The sequence below is a fragment of the Electrona antarctica genome (assembly GCF_951216825.1).
Source record: "Electrona antarctica genome assembly, chromosome: 23".
Classification (NCBI taxonomy): Eukaryota; Metazoa; Chordata; class Actinopteri; order Myctophiformes; family Myctophidae; genus Electrona; species Electrona antarctica.
In genome coordinates, this window is record NC_136804.1 from 20155721 (window position 1) to 20176744 (window position 21024).

A 21024-nucleotide genomic window follows, 5' to 3' on the forward strand; every position below is an offset into this window, starting at 1 on the left:
TTGGTTGCTTTGAATGCCAGCATCAGAGTTTTGTATTCTGTGCGGGCAGCGACCGGGAGCCAATGGAGGGAGAAGGGGGGAGACGTGTGAGAATTTTGGCTGGTTGAAGACCAAGCAGGCTGCTGCATTTTGGATCAGTTGGAGGGGCTTAAGTGCACATGCCGGTAGGCCAGTAAGGAGGGAGTTACAATAGTCAAGTTTTGACAAGACTGTTGTCTGGATTAGGAGCTGGGCTGACTCCTGGGTGAGGAACGGTCTAATTTGTCGTATGTTGTAGAGTGTAAACCTACAGGATCGAGTGACAGCTGTGATGTGTGTTTTGAACGAGAGCTGACTGTCCAGGACAACACCAAGGTTCCTGGCTGTCGGGACAGACTTTACCAGGGCGTTGTCTACGGAGATAGTTAGCTCCCGCATAGGGCAGGACTTAGCTGGGAAGAACAGAAGCTCATGTCTGGGTTCAGCTTGAGGTGGTCGGAAGACATCCACTGTGAGATGTCAGCCAGGCATGCAGTGATGCGCTCTTCCACCTGGGTGGCAGAGGGGGGGGAAGGGTCAAGGGCAGATTTTGGCACGTCAAAAAAGAAATAAATCACGCCACACAAAATGTATGTTTCTACAGTTTTATTACATTACATTCAGAGTGCAAATGGTACATTCACAGTGTTGGAACTAGCCATAAATAGTTTATTTAAGGTAAATTGGGCTTCAATAATGTATTATTTCACTATTTACATGGGACAATTATATGAAGAGAACGACTACAATAAGGCATGCTTCATTTCATACAACATGCATATTTGTCATCATTGTCTTTAACAAAAAGGACATATTGAATTATATTAAATAATGTTTGACATAAATATGATTTGACTCATTCCCATTTCCATCTACATGTCCGGTCGACACTATGTGGCATGATGGCCATATATGTTATATAGACCAATATTATTTGTATACAAACATTGAGACTTCAGGTGCACATGCCGATTGCATATACCGAAAGTGATTCCCAAACCTCATTTGGGTTTCACTCAACGTCCTATAGGCTAAATGAGGGTCTGAAGGTCTCTCCCCCCTGGTATGTCTCACAGCGACTGGAGGCATGGTTTGGGGAATTATTTGCTAAAAACAGAAACCAAGGAGCATATATTTAAAAGGTAGCGTAAGAGTTTTTTTTGGGGGGGGGGTTTAAAAATAATTGTTAATAGGTTAAAGCTCTATTATGATTCATCATAAAATTATCATTCATTGATATAGTTTGTTCAGTAACAGGAGTCCCCCTGACTCTCTAGCTCTTTAATAAACAAATACATTTTCAGGTGGGTTATGCCAAATTTCAGCCAATCAGGGAGAGTACCCATTTATCAGCTTCAATTGTAGTGCTCCAGCTCCAATTGTGTCTGGTCATTTATTTTATTTGTACCATCACATCCACTTTGTTATTTCTACCCTGGCCTGAAAATGTAATTTCTGTTTACTAAAGAGCTGGAGAGTCATGTTACTGAACAAACACTCTATAGCAATGATTGCTATCACAATATAGACATTTAACTCTTATTTTAAACAAAGAAAAACCACTTGCCCTACCTTTAGGGGGTTGAGGATTTTTTTGTAAAGCCCCGTTATTCATGTAAATACAAAAATGGGACTGGGTAGGGGAATAAAATAAAATAGGCCTATTTTAGAAATACAAATTCTTAAACTAAACCTTTTTAATTTTTATCATAATCACGAATAAGCGGCTGCTGTCTGTCCGCTGTTTCAGGTTTAGTTTTTACTTTACGCGCAGGGCGCATGCAGCTATGCTCATTGAGTGAACAGCTTGTTTACAACATGGCACAGAAACAAAGGTCTGATTCCTTTGGTGGGCCCGAATCAACGAAGGAACTTCTACAAACCCCACCCCCCATAGTTCCCACGGCTATAGACACCAGTGTGACGTGTTCTGATGAGGGCTCTACACGTCCTGTGTCTTCGTTTGCTTGTATGAGACATCCTGCCAGGATTCCTTCCTCACACTGGAGAGAACATAGAAACAGTGGTGCAACAGTTTAATCAAACTTTAATTGATTATAACAAATCATTGATTGTTAATTTTAAGACATGTGCTTCCCGATTATTCGATGTAATGAAAAAGTAGCCTATTCAATAGAATCATCACAAATATTATTGATAGTTATGGTTGGGATCCTTTAGGATTTTAACAATTCTGGTTCCTTAAAGGACCACTTCACCACTTTTCAACCGATCTTCATATAATTGGTCCTCACTAATAATCATGATAAAATGGCACCATTTTTTTCTACTCAGTCTGCTTCTCATATGAAGACCGTGGGCAGTTCAGAAACCCGTCCACCAGTGACATCATCGTTAGGCAGATTTTTTTAAACAATATTTTTTTACAAAAATGTTTAGATTTTTATTATCGTGAGAACGATGGCTTCCATTTTCGCATTGCAACTTTTCAGGACTAGAAAGCCTGCAGTTTCTAATAGCTTGGATTCCCCATCGATGATGTCACTGGTGGACGGGTTTCTGAACTGCCCACAGTCCTCCTATGAGACACAGACTGAGTAGAAAAAAATGGTAGCCATAATCACATGATTATTAGTCAGGACTAGTATATGAAGATAGGTTGAAAAGTGGTGAAGTGGTCCTTTAATGATGGCCTCTTAACGGTCCCCCTTACAGGTCTGTAACTTAGGAGTGTACAAATGGAACCAAATGGACCCGTACGGGTCCATCGATTTGTACACTCAAGAGTTATGGTGGTCGATGAAATTATAACATTTAAGAACTTGAAGTTGTATACATGACGACGACAGGCCCGGAAGATAATAGGTCCATTAATTTTCCCCATAGACGTTTCAAAAAGTATTTCTTTAAAAACCTTTTAAGCCTCGGACAAAGCCAACTCTTAAGGTGGCCTTACACTAGCCGATAATCGGGCATTTTTGACGCTCGGGGGGTGCCCGATCGCTCAAAGCGCGATCGGGATCGGCCCGATCAACATCAAGAATGTTTGATATTTGCTCTGCCCCACTCCGATTATCCTGTAGTGTGTGGTGCTATCAGATTTCAGATTGAAAAAAATCGGCTAGTGTAAGGCCACCTTTATTGTGACAAATCATGACAATAAACACGTTTTTAGTTTCTCTGGGTTCTCTATTTTGATCGGCCCAAAGCATTGTGTATATTGTCATGATCTGTCACAACAAGAGTTGGCTTTGTCCGAGGCTTAAATGTCTTTAAATGATTACTTTTTGAAACGTCTATGGGAAAAATGAATGGGGAATTCATTCTGAATTCTCTCCCGGGCCTGTCGTGGTCATGAAAGGGGGTGGGACTGTGACGCTCTATAGAAGACGTGAAGTCCACATACCAACTCTGACAGTGTTATAGTTCTAGAAACATAACAATGCCACATGTGATGGAACCGCTCTCAAAGGGCACCTACGGATGGCTGCAATTCGAAACTGGCCCCCGTAAAATCTGAATCCCCCCAACCCACCGCCCCCCCTCCCCCTTTTACCCTCACTGTATATATTTATTTTCCCTTTTTACCTCCATTATGATGAATTCCTGTTCTGTTCTTTGTCTATATAGAAGTGTCTATTTGTACGTCTCTAAATGTTTTGATGAATTGAACATGGTGGACCCTCTTGTAAACAAGTGTAATGCTTAATTGGGTCGTCCACTCACAGTTAACAGCCTTCGTATTGAGTTTGTGCTTGAGATGTACTGTAATTCTGCAAACTGTTAATAAATATTTCAATCAATCAAACCGATTCCAGTTCCTCAATGTTGAACGTGGTTCCTCCGGTTCCGGATGCCAACCCTAGACTTGCAGCCAACCAGTCCCTATTCTGGGCATGTCTGAGTATGCGCAAATTAGCCGATCTACAAGCCCAGAAATTGGGCGGGTCAACACGTTGGGTTATGACATACTTGTCATAGAACCATGAACAGTCTGAATTTCCATACTGTACCTGGAGTGTGTTTTCCGCTGACGGCACCAAAACACAGTCAATATGAGCAGCGTAACAGCAAAGAGTATCCCAAACGCTACAGCAAGGATATCACCTGTCAACAAAATAAATGTTTAGAGACATATAAGCTGCTTCACCCACTCACTCCATGTGAATAGTTAATAATATTGTTACAGCTTGCTACTGTAACTGTGCCATTCATTTCCAGATCCAGATCCATGTGTTTACATATGACACAATGACACAGGAACAGGAAATGCATTTCTTTAATTTATATTCCAAGATTTTCATTATTGAAGCAAACGGCAAAAAAATATAGTAGTATAATATATTCACTAAAATAAACGAGGAAAACTTCCAATAAACAGATGTTTAAAAGAATAAATAATTAATAATGAATTAAAAAGGAGACTTTTTATAATAACTTACCTTTTGGCAGGCTCTCTGTGGCTGTACAAGAATGAAAGAAAGAAAGAAAGAAAGAAAGAAAGAAAGAAAGAAAGAAAGAAAGAAAGAAAGCATGTACAGGGTGAGTATCAGTAGTGAGTAGCCTAGTGTTTAATGTGTGATATTATAATCAAAATCAAAGGCAGCCTCAACTACTGATAATACTACTGATAATACTGTGAAATCAAATAACTTAAAGCAGCACTATGTAACTTTTATAATGAATAAAATGTATGTTTTTTAACAATATAACGTATACAATTGGGGTGGTTGTATTGTGTCTCCCTGGCTGGTCTTATATTGAGACATTTATATTATGTCGCTGTCAAAGGTCATGTTGTCTCACCTATAGGCACAGGATCTGACACGAATTTTGACCTGATGGTCAAGATTCAATTCATCCCCTGAGCTGTTAAAAAAAATCTGAATATGTATGGCTTCAATTAATTATGTTGAACAGAACTACAGATGGAAGTCAGAACATGCATGCAGGGGCTTGTTGATAAATATAGAGTAATCTAAAGCTAGTGTTTATTTGACATCCACATGCTGTGTTGTTCTTACCATGCACTCCAGTGGATGAATGGACATCAATACCTGCAGCCTTGGACTCATCATGGCGGGCTGGAGAGACACCTTCAAAGACAATTGCAATGGAATCAAAGATTTATATATATATTTCTCGAGTCTTAACTCCTTGACCACCAGAGGGAGGCAGAGCTCTACCCTACAAAGTACCAGAGCATTTTGCAACAGGACCTCAACGTGGGCTGGCTTTGATTTTCTACGCACCGTAAAGGATAGCCTAGTGAGTCCTGGTAACGCATCGATCACCGTTTATCAGCGCGACGCTGGATTAATGATTTATTAGTGTCGATCATGCAACTTTCATCTTGTTTTGAGCCATAATGCAAATAAAGATGATGTGTGTGCGTGCATGCACGCGCAGGGATTTTGGCCATTTTTACATGGACGCTAGCGGTCGTTAGCTAAAAATGCTAAAACATGCTATTTATTTTCTGGATAAACCACAATAAATCAAATCTCGTTATCTCGGGCAAGGCTACCTGTGCAAAGGTAAGTATCTCGTTCTCGGTATTCAAGGAGTTAATAACACATCAAGGCAAATAAAGTAAAGTAAAAAAATAAATAAAGAACACGAAATCGGAATAGGACTCCATTGGTTAATTAACTTTAGGGATGTTGGTAATGAGATTGTTTGGTAATGAGAATGTTTGAGAACACACGCACACTTGACTTTTTCTGATATGTTAACCAGTAAGGATATAACCCTATATACTTCTTGTACAATGAAGTGAAAATAGCCGAAGTTCACAATTGATTGATTGATTGCTTTATTAACAGTTCGCAAGGACAGGCACAGGGAAGTAGCCTACTAGGTCTGCTAATTAAGGATGAAACCAGAAAAGCCTTTCGGATTGTTTCCAATGGTGTCCTCACGTACTCAATTCATCAAAAGAGCTATTGGCATATACACAATTATAGTAGATCTGCTACTTACAAATTGCAAAAGTTAAAAGAAGGTATGTTTTGTAATAATACTCAAAATCTACAGTAACTAGTAGGCTATTCAAAGTTTTCAAATAATTGTAGTGGAGTAAAAAGTACAATATTTGCCTCTGAATTGGAAATACAGTACAGTAATTGAGTAGATGCTAAGTTACTTTCCACCACTGATAACAACTGATTGCTATCAGAAGTTCAGAACATAGAGATGTTTAATATAAAACAAAATGCACTTACTGCACCTGAAGTAGGTGCTTCAAGAAGCTGAATTTGTACGAGTTGAAGGTGACATTTGCACGTGCAGACTGCAGAGTATGTGTTGTGCAGCTCGGCGTGGCGCTACTGTAGCTCGTCACACTTGTGGTGGACTTGTGCCAAACGTAGGCTAGTTGTATCTGACGTGAGCATATTGGCTTCGTTTACTTCACGAGATAAGACATTCCAACCTTGACAAGGACACGGCTATGTGAACATGCAACGTTAACACCGGACCACATGCATACGCACATTGCAAGGCCCACTAATTACCATGCAGTCAGTGGTGCGAAAAGTACTCCGATAATCATTTCTTGAAATCGTCTGTCTATTGAAATGACGTGATAAGAGACCGGACTATCACGTCACGAAAAGTCAGGATGCTTTCGATTTTTCTTTTTTCTTGTAAATAAACAACTTACATCCAGTCAGTCAGTGTGCAATACGGGGGGAGGCAGACAGGGAGTTGTCATTTCCCTGGTCGGTCAAGTTAAATATTATTCAGTATTACAATCATGACGAACATATAGGCTACTACTACTGTAGGTAATAATTTAAGGAATTATCCCCTCACAGAACCTGAAAACGATACTGGAGGACCCGCAGCAGCATGGAAAATGGTCCATTTATATTGTGCCTTTATCCAAGGCGCTTTACAATGTACATTACAGTCACCCATTAACACAAGCATTCGCACACCAATGGTGGAGGAACCCATGCAAGGCACTAACCTGCTCATCAGTTATCACCAATTAGGGGTTCAGTTTAGTGTCTTGCTCAAGGACACTCCCCCCCCCCCCCCCCCTCACATAATGTGGCATTGCAGCACATTGTGAGCTTGTAGATCTGGTATTTTGGCTAAATAAAAACTAGACTAAAATGTTAGGGGTTAGTGTTGAATTTGCTGTCAAATTCAACACTATCTACCAGGCAAAAATACTGTAGGATTCATGTTACAATACATACTGTACGTAGCATTATCTCTTTTTTTTACCTCCAGGACTGGAGGTGTCAGTGAAAGATGCCAAGACGCTTCTTCCATGGAGCAGTTGTGGCACTCTGAAGTTCTTGTTGAGCTGCCGGCTCTGGTCTGCTTTAAGAGTCTCTTCAAGCGCTGCCATCTGTAAACATGACGTTTTTATCACAGAAAATCAACAATCGACCTTCTCTCTCACACGTTTCTGTTATTATGAATATTGACCGCCATTTAAAAAACTATTGTTTATTAATCGTAATCAAGGCAAATGTTTGAAAGTTATATCACCCAGCCCTACGTTGAGGGGAGCATACTTCCAGATGCATTGATGATTCTACAAAATGCCTTCTAAATCTTAACAGTTTTCTGAAAAACCTATGTTGCTATGGTTCTCAAAACATTCTCATGGACCCCCAAAATGAGCCACGGACTCACATCTCCAAATGTTTTCTTCACGCTTTTTGCTGTACTTTTACAGATTTAATCGAAAACTCACTCAAATTGGTACACATTAACTGTGGAATCATGATTAAAATGTATCTGTCAGATTTTGTCTGATTGGCTTCCGATTGGCTAACGGTAGGTAGACAAATGACTGACTTGTCGTCTAGACAGAGAGACAGTGTCGTTAAAGAGCGTCCACGTGACCGTCTGGAAGCAAGGGGGCGTGGTCAGAGATCCTGTGTATCTGTAGAACCGGCGCAGGTCGTTGGGAAGCAGATGGCGCACGTTGAATCCTGGGATCTCTGTATTCGACTCTAAAGCAAGGACAAGAAAGATTTAAAAATGTTGAATGTGTATTATGGTGCAGTGACATCACACACTAACCATAGCAACCATGCTCACATGTACGTGGGGCCACGTACAGGTACACAGGTACATACAGACAAAGCTGGTTGTTGGAGTGGTTTGCACCACTCAAAAATACGGTATTCAGGTCTAAAACAGGGGTCTTCAACACGGATTCTGGGACCCCTAGGGCAACCTTTTTATACTTAAGTACCACAGCAGAAAATATTTGGCTCTCCAAGTCCCTCCATAATAACTGATGGTAAAATACAGGAGCGTATACCTACCACCAGAGTGAGAGAGAGAGAGAGAGAGAGAGAGAGAGAGAGAGAGAGAGAGAGAGAGAGAGAGAGAGCGAGCGATAGAGATAGAGATAGAGATAAAGATAGAGAATTTACATTTGAAGCCTAGCATCTAAGGAGAACTTTAGCCAAAAGAATAGCAGATGTACAAGCTAGCTCACAACGTCTCGGGCTGCGACTCTGCGAGACCTTGTAAGCTTGTAGATTGGCTATTTTCAGCAAAGACAGGTGGAGAACGAGTCTCTGAAGCCATCCATGAAATGTATGCAAACGTTTAATCTGCAACGTAATTTTGTACAATTTGTAGTGGGGTCCCTGCTTCATCTCTATCTCAGATAGGGAATCCTTGGGCTGAAAAACATTGAACGGCCGAAAAAATAGCAATGTAGTTTACCTTCAATGCTGACATCAGTAAGTGCAGCCAGAATCTTTTCATACTCCTTATTCTCATGGAGACCAATCTGCAAGTGAAAGAAATACATTTTAAAGTTAGTTGCATTATGTCATGAAATGATGCCATTTGTCAGTTACTGGCAGTGGTGTACGTCATTGTCTGACTGTCTCATGTAGTCCATTGACTGTCTCATGTAGTCCATTGACTGTCTCATGTAGTTCATTGACTGTCTCATGTCTAGTCCATTGACTGTCTCATGTCTATTCCATTGACTGTTTCATGTCTAGTCCATTGACTGTCTCATGTCTATTCCATTGACTGTCTCATGTAGTCCATTGACTGTCTCATGTATAGTCCATTGACTGTCTCATGTATAGTCCATTGACTGTCTCGTGTCTATTCCATTGACTGTCTCATGTAGTCCATTGACTGTCTCATGTCTATTCCATTGACTGTCTCATGTAGTCCATTGACTGTCTCATGTCTATTCCATTGACTGTCTCATGTAGTCCATTGACTGTCTCATGTAGTCCATTGACTGTCTCATGTAGTCCATTGACTGTCTCATGTCTATTCCATTGACTGTCTCATGTAGTCCATTGACTGTCTCATGTCTATTCCATTGACTGTCTCATCTAGTCCATTGACTGTCTCATGTCTATTCCATTGACTGTCTCATGTAGTCCATTGACTGTCTCATGTCTAGTCCATTGACTGTCTCATGTAGTCCATTGACTGTCTCATGTAGTCCATTGACTGTCTCATGTCTATTCCATTGACTGTCTCATGTAGTCCATTGACTGTCTCATGTCTATTCCATTGATGGTCTCATGTCTATTCCATTGATGGTCTCATGTCTATTCCATTGACTGTCTCATGTAGTCCATTGACTGTCTCATGTCTATTCCATTGACTGTCTCATGTAGTCCATTGACTGTCTCATGTCTATTCCATTGACTGTCTCATCTAGTCCATTGACTGTCTCATGTCTATTCCATTGACTGTCTCATGTAGTCCATTGACTGTCTCATGTCTAGTCCATTGACTGTCTCATGTAGTCCATTGACTGTCTCATGTAGTCCATTGACTGTCTCATGTCTATTCCATTGACTGTCTCATGTAGTCCATTGACTGTCTCATGTCTATTCCATTGATGGTCTCATGTCTATTCCATTGACTGTCTCATGTCTATTCCATTGACTGTCTCATGTCTATTCCATTGATGGTCTCATGTCTATAGTCCAGTGGTTCCCAACCCTTTCTGGATCAAGGCATACCGTAGTTGAAAATGTGGAAGGCATTTTTGTCTACTCAGTCTGTGTCTCAGTGGGCTGTGGACAGTTCAGAAAGCTGCCCTATAGTGACATTATCGATGGAGAATCCAAGCTAATAGGAAAGAGAGTGGTTAAGTGCACAGGCTTTCTATTTCTTGAAAGTTAGCCTTCTAATAATGGAAGCCATAGTTCTAAAATAAAAATTAAAAAAGCCACAATTATGTCACTGGTAGTCAGGTTTCTGAAGTGTCCACAGCCCTCCTATATGAGACGCAGACCGAGTAGAATATTTATTTTTACCATTTTATCATGAGCATTAGTGATGACCGAAGAAGTTGTCCTTTAAGTAGTGTTTTGCTAATTATTCGGGGGCCTGCACTTGCAATATCCTCACAGCCTACTGGATGGGTATCGCTGGTCCAGTCCAATATGACTCATGGTATACTAAACATTACTGACCACCATTTTAGAAAGCAATAGTTTGATTGGCCTTGGTTAGTTGGCTTGTAGAGTGGTAGGCTTTGTTTTAGTAGGCTACTCTTGAAACGAGCAAATATTACTTTTGAATCCACTACATTTGATTTCTAGGAAAGGACCCTGGATGCAAACTGCTCACATGCTAAGGCCTACTCACCCCAATAAAGGCTCCTAGTACAGCCAGTCCGTCCGGCTGGCTGGCTGCCTCTGCCAGGCCTTCATATTTAGAGTTGTAATGAACAATATGCATCTGGTGGGAAATCAAAACATAGCCTACACTGTTAACTCATACTGTTGCATACAAGCTCCATGTATGTAGGTGTGCAACTAATGTAACTAATCTATTTAATAAAAAGGAAAAAAAATGTAATTGATTTTAATAAAAAGGATATATTTTTGGGGAAAAAAACATTTAGCTTTTTGAAAATAACCACTCATAAAATTAGTTTTGAATAGCCATTTACATAGATTTTCTATTATGATTTGATTATTTTATACAGTGAATTTTGCCAATAAACCAGATTTGCAGTGGGGTTTGAATCATTTCAAAGCCCTTATTTATATATAGTATACATAAAGTAAACCAGTATGCAGATGAGGTTAGACATAGGTCAAAGTGGTAACACTTCGGTATGTCCAACATTCAGTAGCAGTAGGTATGTACTGTACGTGAGATTAGACATTACGTTGCAAAATAGTACACCATATAGCCACGGTACAGCAGCCTCACCTCTGCAGGGAAATGCACTTGGTCTATAGTGTGTTCTGACCCAGGAACTGCCACCGTGCCCCAGTGGAAATGCAGCTGAGCAGCGTGGAACGTGGTGTTGAAGCCGCTCACAATCTGCAGGCTGTCCGGGAGCTGCAGCTTTACTGTGAACCATAGAACAGGGTTTCTCAAAGTGGATGCCGTGGCTCACAACGCGCCACAAGTGGCACAAGTGGTTAAACGCAGAGGTATTAAAGTTATTTTGAATCTGTCCTATAATGGAAACAGATGTCTCTCAATGTCTAACATAAAAATCTACATTTTGCTGATATACAGAAATAATACAAAGGCATATACTGTATACTCCTTGGACCTTAATAAAATCAACCAGCTCACAATGCTTCACGATGCAACTCATTTTGAGCTTTTGGATCTGTAATTTCTCCCCTTTTCTTTTAGAATCGATTACATTGATTAACGGTTCCACCTGTACTTACATGTGTGCCCATTGTTGAACAGCGTGAGACCTGCAGGCTCACTGGTCAGATCGTAACCGTCCAGGGTGATGGCAGGCAGACTGGGGTCAAAGGTCACCCCATTGGTGTCGACATCGATGGGCGACTGGGACGTCCCACTGCAGTGCTTGAAAGCACTGGACCACGACTCCTGATCTGTTCAACCAATCAGAATGCTGGACATAAGTATCGTTGCTGTCGGACAGAAACGTATCTTCATATTTCAACTATATACTGTATATATAGTCGTTATGGCAATTGATTCCTCCCCACACACCTGCCAGTGAGGAGTGCCCACCGGGAGGACAGAGCCTTCGCCCTACTCCTCCTGCCCAACACTCCCTTCTGACAGGTGCAGCCAAAGCCCGTAGGAGGACGTGGAGCGACAAATATGATATCACCCTCCCTGCCCGGCTTCCCTCCCCTGAACACGGGCCAATGCTAGCATCCAACTCTTCCGCATTCAGCTTGGGCCGCCGCTGCACTTCCGGTCACCATCCAACTCATTGATAGTGGTCGTACGGTCGTGATTTTGTACGAAACAGAAAGGTATCAAGTTGAGTCCTTTAAACCACCTCCAGGCTCTCCTAGCAGGCTTTTGATTGATTGATTGAAAAATGTATTAACAGTTTGCAGAATTACAGTACATTTCAAGCACAAACTCAATACAAAGGCTGTTAACTGTGAGTGGACGACCCAATTAAGCATTACACTTGTTTACAACAGGGTCCACCATGTTCAATTCATCAAAACATTTAGAGACGTACAAATAGACACTTCTATATAGACAAAGAACAGAACAGGAATTCATCATAATGGAGGTAAAAAGGGAAAAAAGATTTTCCCTTCAGAAAAGATTCAGATTTTACGGGGGCCAGTTTCGAATTGCAGCCATCCGTAGGTGCCCTTTGAGAGCGGTTTTGAAGGAGTCAAGGGATTTGCATGTCTTAATGACACACACCTGCCAGTGAGGAGCGCCCACCGGGAGGACAGAGCCTTCGCCCTACTCCTCCTGCCCAACACTCCCTTCTGACAGGTGCAGCCAAAGGCCGTAGGAGGATGTGCAGCGACAAATATGATATCACCCTCCCTGCCCGGCTAACGGGCCAATGCTAGCATCCAACTCTTCCGCATTCAGCTTGGGCCGCCGCTGCACTTCCGGTCACCATCCAACTCATTGATAGTGGTCGTACGGTCGTGATTTTGTACGAAACAGAAAGGTATCAAGTTGAGTCCTTTAAACCACACTATTTCATTTGATTTGATGTTGTGGTTTTTCATAGTTTGTATCATTTGTGTGGCGACGTTGACATGACGACATGAGTTAATAACGTCTTCAAATGTCCTATATAAAGTTTCTGCCTGACATCAATGACATCCAAGAACAAATCGGAATGAAACTGTAAAACAACTTCACCATACTTGCCTTCATATCCCCAATGTTCATGAGATGCACCTGGAATTGACAAAAGGCATAAAGAATTAAGCAAGGAAGGCAAATTCATAGACAGATCAAACAATGGAACAAGTATGATTGATAAATGATTCATCACCAAGAATGGCAATGGCATCTAATACTAATAGCAATGATTAGTATCATATAGAGGGCTATTTAATACTTAAAACAAATATCACTTACTGTACAAGTTACAACCCCTTTAACATTGGGATGGGACTCAACCGGTGGCAGTGCGTAAACAGCTCTTATCGTCTTTAACATGCTTAATAAGGTTTGACCTTTGATTGGCTTCCAAATCTTATCTTAGTGTCGACTCATTACTGTAGGTCTTGTATCTGATTGGACTAATGTTTCTCTACCAACATACCAGGAAGGCTTACGTTTGTCACTGTGACATAAATAATTCCATTTTCCACCTAAAATTTCTAATATTATATTGAAGTGAATGTACAGTTCCAAGTATGCCAAACCAATAGTCAAAAACGACGTACATTTGTATACCTGCCCAAGGGAATTCCTTGGCAAACCAACTAGGCTTATTTAGATAATTATACTTGAGGCTTTTTTTGGGGGGGGGGTCCCAGATATAAATGTCATTAAATGGGGTGAATTTTCAGGGCAAGACCTCGACCTCACGCGTGCGGACTCGGCCCCCAGCCTGGTACCCTAGTCAAAATATGGCCCTTGAGGAAAATGAATTGGGGAACCCTGATGTAACGTATTGCCACGTGTTTACCTTGTATCATGCTAAATGCTTAAATTGTCAATTGCACTGCTGTTGTGCAGACTCTTTTAAACCAGTCCAGCACCAGCGACAAAATTGATGCGTGCAACTGCAAACCCATGAAGGATATTGGACCCCATAATTCCCAATTTAATATTGCAATCTTAACCATCAAACTATAATCAAATGCTCATTTAATGTTCTGCTAGAAGCCTGAGAAGCCTGTCTGTCTGGAGACTGTCACCTCCAGGCTCTCCTAGCAGGCTTTTGATTGATTGATTGAAAAATGTATTAACAGTTTGCAGAATTACAGTACATTTGAAGCACAAACTCAATACAAAGGCTGTTAACTGTGAGTGGACGACCCAATTAAGCATTACACTTGTTTACAACAGGGTCCACCATGTTCAATTCATCAAAACATTTAGAGACGTACAAATAGACACTTCTATATAGACAAAGAACAGAACAGGAATTCATCATAATGGAGGTAAAAAGGGAAAAAAGAATTTCCCTTCAGAAAAGATTCAGATTTTACGGGGGCCAGTTTCGAATTGCAGCCATCCGTAGGTGCCCTTTGAGAGCGGTTTTGAAGGAGTCAAGGGATTTGCATGTCTTAATGACTGTTGGTAGGGCGTTCCACATTTTGGTGGCATAGGAGCGAAAATAATTTAGTCCCTTGTTTGTGCCGAAACTGGGTTGTACATGGTTTGTTGCACTCCCTCTGGTGTTGTGGGTGTGGACTTCGTTAACATTAAGGAAGTATCTAGACAGGTACATGGGTATCTTGGTGGAGTATCGAATCTTGTGGACCAGACCCATTGCAAGATGCTGTACTCTGTCGTCGACCCTAAGCCATTCCAGTCTGTCAAAGTGGGCAGGGGTGAGGTGGGTTCGGGGGGTGAGGCCAAGTAGGAGCCTGACCAGTTTGTTTTGGGAAGTCTGGAGCCTAGTTTTAAGGGCCTTTGAGGTGCTGTGGTACCAGGAGGTGCATGCATAGTCAAAGAAGCCTTGTACAAGGGCTCCTGTTAAGGTCTTCAAGGTGTTTTTGTTGACCAGTGAGGAGATCCTGTAAAGGAATCTTGTTCTTTGGTTGACTTTTTTGATTTCGTTGGTGGCCATTTTATCACCGGAAAGATTAACCTCCAGGATGGAACCTAGGTAGGTAATTTCATCTTTACGTGTGATAACATTGTCACCCACTCTAACCAAGAAGCCATTTGCCTTGCTGAGATTACTATTAGATCCAAAGAGAATGGATTCAGTTTTTCCCAGGTGTAAAGATAGTTTGTTATCAGCGAGCCAGGTACAGATTCTACCGAGTTCAGAGCTGAGGGCATTTTCAACCTGCAGTTTGTCCCTGTCCGAGACCAGCAGTGCCGAGTCATCTGCGAACAGGAACGAAGTTGCAGTCACAAGCTGAAGTCATGTCGTTTACATATATTAGGAACAGTAGAGGCCCTAGTATGCTTCCTTGTGGAACGCCACAGCTCACTGGGAGGGGGGGGGACAGTGTTCCGTTCACTTCCACCATCTGTTCTCTCCCATCCAGGTAGGATTGCATCCAGCTCACTGATGTGCTATCGAAACCAATTGCTTTTAGCTTGTTAACCAGTATGGAGTGGTTCACGGTGTCAAAAGCCTTTTGGAGGTCCAGCATGACCATGCCGCAGTATTTGCCAGCATCCACCTCTTGTTTGATGTGGTCGCTCAAATAGAGAAGGCATGTGTCAGTGGAGTGGGATGTTCTGAAGCCAGATTGGAACTCGTACAATAATTTATTAGTGGCAAGATACTTTTCAACCTGTTCATAGACTATTTTTTCCATCACTTTCGAGATGGAGCTTAGAATAGAAATAGGGCGGTAGTTGCCGGGGTCTAATTTACTCCCTTTCTTGTGCAGGGGGGTTACTTTGGCCAGTTTGAAATCTAGGGGGACCTGTCCCTGTTTGATGGAGAGGTTGGAGCTATAGAGATGGCTGAGTCTCTGAGAAATTTGGAGGGAATATTGTCATGGCCAGTGGCCTTGTGGGGTTGGAGCCAGGGCACTCAGTTTCTTAAGTACCTCATCAGTTGTTACCATAACTAGTTTAAAATCGTCTTTACAAACACCTAGGTTTCTGTAGAAGGTTTTAATGTGCTCTACACCAAAGAGCCCAGAGTGGGAGGGCAGATTGTTAACCAGCGTTGTTGCTATGTTTGTAAAGAAGATGTTCAAGTAGTTGGCCACATCAAGCTCGTCAGTGATGAGAGTGTCGTTCGCTTTAATGTTTATGTTTGAAAACCTGGTTTTCAGTTTCTGACCGCAGCCTAGTTGGTTGTTAAGTAGCTTCCAGAGCTCTCGAGGATTGTTTTTGGCTTGGCAAGCTTTGACTTGCATTTTAGAAATTCAGAGCATTTTTTGTCTCTGGCATTCGTTGCAGTCAGTATGTCCCCCAGGATGGGCGACCTGGCACTGGCAGTTGATTATAATAAAGATAGCAAATGGACTAATTTACATTCTAAGGCTCCAGGTTGAAGTGTCAATCAAAACAGTATGGTGATAAAAATAAATTTGCAAATTACTTGATTTAATCAGAATGATTGAAGGGACTTTACCTTACAGGGGGGTGAGCCAAATTAACCCCACCATTTATTCAATGCGTGGCTGTACTGTATTGATTGAATAGCCCATCTGTGTATGTGAAATGTGGTCATTATTGGCTGGTCACTACGGTGGTCAGTCATGTCAGAGCTCCCAAGCTCAAGGGCTGCGGGAGCATCTGCTGTTTTTGTTAATAAAATTAACTCATTAACTCATTAACTTCATCTGCCTGCCTCACTTCTTCTACAAGTTAGCCTAACTTCGCTGAGCCTCTTTGCCCACAGAAAGAACACTTTAACACTTCTGAACTACAATTTAGGCATTTGGCAGACGCTCTTAATCCAGAGCGATTTACATTAAGCAAGAACAAAAAACATGGTAATACATCACATACAGTACATAAAAAGTCGTTATCATGAATCATACGTAAGCTAAGAACGTAACAGTGGAATATCTATAATGGAACTATGCAGGTATACTTTAGTGCTAAGTCTACATAAAAATGCTATAAGTCCACATAAAATGCTATCCAAGTCTACATAAAAATGTCAGGGCTAGGGCAAGTGCTACGGGCCATGATGGAGTCTGAAGAGGTGGGTTTTCAGACTACGGTGGAAGATTGGGAGTGAGGTTGCAGTCCTGATTGTAATGGGAAATGCATTCCATAGTTTGAGCCAGAAGGGAGAAGAGTTTGGGACGTGTGGAGCATTGTCCCAGCGTTTTTAGTGAAGGTACTTCCAGCTTCCCTGCGTTGGCTGATCTGAGTGCGCGGGAGGGTTTGTAGGGTTCGATCAGACTTGCAAGATATGGGGGAGCCATGGTTGCTTTGAATGCCAGCATCAGAGTTTTGTATTCTGTGCGGGCATAGACCGGGAGCCAATGGCGGGAATGGAGAAGGGGAACTACACCATAGCCCTCAGCATCAGCCACACAGTGATTGAATGGTCAGGTGACTCACCCTTGGACTGGCTCCCTCCCTGCTCTTCCTCTGAAGAGGAAGAGGATGATGAGCTGGAGGCGCCTGGCAGCAGCACACCAACGAAGAAGAGAACGTGGATGTGGATCCTCAGCTTCATCAACATCACTGCGTTTGGCTTCACCGAGAACTTCCTTTGATGTCCCTCTCCCTGCCTCACAAGCTCTCTCTCTCTCTACACACACACACTCTCTCTCTCTCTCTCTCTAACTCTCGCACTCACAATCCTCTCTCTCTCTCTCTCTAAAAAGGAAGAATGGAGACAGCCAATCAGGACACTAGACTCCCCCCACATTTGTATACATCAAACTTTAACTCCACTCCACTCTACATCTCAGAGGCAAGTGTTGCACATTTTTACTTTTTACAATTTGACATGTGTTGCAGTTTCATTCAAAATACATCACTTAAGCCCAATTTTATACTTTGGGCTTTTGAAAATAGCCAATCTACACGTTTGCGATGTGATACATTGTACCATTACTTTAGTATTGTAAGTAGACTAGAGATGCGCGATTAATCAGTAGCATAATCGGCCAATAATTGGCCATATCGCATTATGCCATTTATTGATTGAATACTTTATTAACAGGCTTTGGGCCAAGCCCCGCCTAGGGCCTAGGCTTGTTTCCATTGTGGTCCTCTGTATAATATCAGAATCGGTCAGAATCGGTATCAATTTCATAACCGACCGAATATAGACTTATATTTTGATGCCAATACTTATGTAGTTTTACTCAAGGAGTAAATAATTGAATAGTTTTACTTGTAATAGACAGAGTAGCCTATTTCTATATTGTGGTAGTGCCATTTTCACCCAAGACATCAGAGTACTTCTACTGGTGCTTCAGGAACACCTTTCAGGATCCTGCATCTCTTTCCATATGGCCTGCACAAGTGCATGACAAAACAAGGGACAAAGTACACAGTGTCAAAGTCTCAAGCCCGTATACATTCTGCATGTCTCCTGCATGCTTACTATGGAAATGTCCACGCATGAAACTGATGTATGCCAGTGTACCAGAACAGATGCCTACCTACTTATAGGTCAACTGCTGTAAATGTTTAACTGTCCATAGATTACTCGACATTATCCACTGGGTAAGCTGGCTGACACTATACATATCAGCCTCACAGCCAGGGTGAAAGAAGTACTGACATGTTTTACAAGCTCTCAGCACTCGCATGACTGAAGTAAAATATTGTATAACTAGCCGCTTAAATTCATATTAAGAAATGTTTCAGATGTAAAAGAAAATCTGAGATGGAATGATGATGGACGATGATGGTCATGGAAGGGGAACCTTTAGACCCTTTCGGGGCCCTCGGTTACCGTTTCTGACGTCGGTACCCCAGGGTCCCTCAGTACTTATTCCACTCTCCATGGGAGACAGATGTACATACCCTCCGTTCACGTCGTGCTGCGCTCCGCTTGAGTGTTGGTGAGATGTTTCAAAGATGCATAAAGTGGCTATAGGAGACAACGGAAACGTGGGAGAAATCGCATTAAGCACTGATGCCGTTAAGTATTTTTTATCTTTTTTTTAAGTTTTGGCTGCTCTGAAATTCTCTTCCTCACTTCCCTTGTGCCACCTCCCACGACACAACAGCATTATAAACATCCTGCATGTACGCGGTCGGCCAATCAGAGGGAGTAACTAGGACGCGCAGCTAGCCAGTCTCGGTGCGGGAGGCGGTACAATGGAAAGTCAATAAGGAAGTCAAGGAAGTGAGGAAGAGAGAATTTCAGAGCAGCCAAAACTTTAAAAAATACTTAACGGCATCGGCGCTTAATGCGATTTCTCCCACGTTTCCGTTGTCTCCTATAGCTGCTTTATGCATCTTTGAATCATCTCACCGGGAGGCATACTATGGTCCGACGGAGCATTGGTTCGACATGCGTCCGCACCTCGGACTAGCGCCTGCTCCCGTGCTTGCGGTTATGGTTAGGGGTTAGGGGTATCGGATCAATGAATCGTCGGACCAAACACATGTAACCCATCTCACCAACACTCAAGCGGAGCGCAGCACAGCGTGAACGGAGGGTATGTACATCTGTCTCCCATGGAGAGTGGAATAAGTACTAAGGGACCCTGGGGTACCGACGTCCAAAATTCAGAAACGGTAACCCGAGGGTCCCGAAAGGGGCTAGGGAACCTTCTGAAAGCTTCATGGGCAAAGAGCATCAACTTATGTCAAAATGACCCGAGTCATGTGAGTGTTTTACTGTTGTAAAAGTATCAATACTACTATCAATGCCCTATTTTAGAATAGTCTGTTACAAGTCAGGAGAAACATTGGAACTTGTGTTCTGCATTCAAATTTAATTTGACATTTTACTTGAGGAAAAACTGTACAAAAGTACTGGCATCAACATATACTTGCAGTAGTCATTTTATGCAGAATGTCCCATATCACATTTGTGTTTTCTTCCGCCAAAATAAATTTTCTTGAAAATAGCAGAACTATGGTTGTTGTGCGCACGTGCACGCACACAGAAAACTACTAAAAAGCCAATGTAGTAAAAACACTGCATTTGAAACCCTGCTTAGTTGAGTCCCACAGCTCTGTATCTACACCAAATAGGCAATATGTTTTGCCAAATGTTTGCTCCCAGAAAGAGGGAAGTTTTGGTTAAAACATTGAACAACAAGACTGCAAAGTCTCACCCGTCCCTAGATCTGCTCTGGATGCAAAAGAGTCCAAACTCTTTCCAAGGGATTATAAAAACTCCAATTAACCACCAATTAATCCCACCTGTGATCAAACTTCTGATTGGCCAGGACTGGTCAAACAAGTCCAAGTCTGTTGAAAAAAAATCCACATATCCAATGTATATGGACAATGGAAGTGGAAAAGTAAATATATTAGCTGTCACGGTTCAGGAGAGGCAGGTGTTGGACCCAAGCGCAGACAAAGGCAGGACAGGCAGGTCGAATACAAGGGGTTTTATTAACCAAAACAGGAGATCAGGAACATACACTGGAACACAAGGAAAAACTAGGAGCAAGGGAAAACACTAAGAACATGGAAAATCACGAGGAGCAAAAAACCACTGACTTACATTTATGAACGAACAAGGGACTAAAAACACAAGGGCATACTTATAGACAAGGGGTAACTAGACACAGGTGAACACCACAGACAATCAACACTGGGATAGGCTGGGGAACTAAGGGGACACAGGTGGAAACACTGGCAATCACAGGACTAGACAGGCAGACAGGAAAGCACAAAACAAGACTACAAAATAAAGGTTCACAGTGTAAAGCAAAACTGCAACTAAGAAACAAGAAAAATACAATACTTCAAAAACACAGGAACACAACAGAAAGGTAAAACAATAACAAAAACCAAGAACAGGGTACACAAGAAAACATAACACGTCACAGATCGTGACATTAGCTTGTTAAAAATGTATAGGAAAAAATAAATAAAAATGAAAATAAACTCCTTGTGACTTAATAAAAAAAGTGACACATAGGTATCTGTTGGTTTGTCTGGTGGTGGTGGGAGGGGCATTTTTTTAAAAGGAGTCCATCCATCCATCCATCTTCAACTGCTTATCCGTAGTCGGGTCACGGGGGAAACAGCTCCACCAGAGTGCTCCAGACTTCCCTCTCC

At 41.9% G+C, this 21024-nt stretch overlaps 1 protein-coding gene across 6 annotated transcripts; it reads right to left on the bottom strand.

Annotated features, from left to right (window-relative positions):
- Positions 1 to 609: 609 nt before the first annotated feature.
- ca9 (carbonic anhydrase IX) lies at positions 610 to 20459 on the bottom strand. 6 transcript variants are annotated; one of them, XR_013788940.1, is made up of 14 exons: positions 20158 to 20459; positions 17383 to 17643; positions 13084 to 13113; positions 11640 to 11813; positions 11164 to 11306; positions 10591 to 10683; positions 8683 to 8749; positions 7798 to 7955; positions 7216 to 7342; positions 5004 to 5075; positions 4786 to 4848; positions 4422 to 4442; positions 3993 to 4086; positions 2002 to 2021 (listed from the first exon to the last, which is right to left on the bottom strand). XR_013788940.1 is itself a non-coding variant. In XM_079493915.1 (13 exons), the coding sequence occupies exons 2-13, from the start codon at positions 17504 to 17506 to the stop codon at positions 1961 to 1963; spliced, it is 1158 nt and encodes a 385-aa protein (XP_079350041.1). In that variant the 5' UTR covers positions 17507 to 17643; positions 20158 to 20459; the 3' UTR covers positions 610 to 1960. The 6 variants fall into 6 exon arrangements, 4 of the variants coding, with proteins under 4 accessions (XP_079350041.1, XP_079350038.1, XP_079350039.1 ...); XR_013788941.1 differs by having other exon boundaries at positions 4786 to 4862; XM_079493915.1 differs by lacking the exon at positions 4786 to 4848 and having other exon boundaries at positions 610 to 2021; positions 4422 to 4436.
- Between the last annotated feature and the right edge of the window lie 565 nt (positions 20460 to 21024).

Excerpts from the sequence above, each read along its gene's own strand:
- ca9 (XM_079493912.1), bottom strand. The coding sequence starts at position 17,506 with ATGTTGATGAAGCTGAGGATCCACATCCACGTTCTCTTCTTCGTTGGT. Across the intron at positions 4,087-4,421 it reads CACAGAGAGCCTGCCAAAAG|GTGATATCCTTGCTGTAGCG; the intron begins GTAAGTTATTAT and ends TTTTGTTGACAG. Across the intron at positions 2,022-3,992 it reads CAGCGGAAAACACACTCCAG|TGTGAGGAAGGAATCCTGGC; the intron begins GTACAGTATGGA and ends TGTTCTCTCCAG.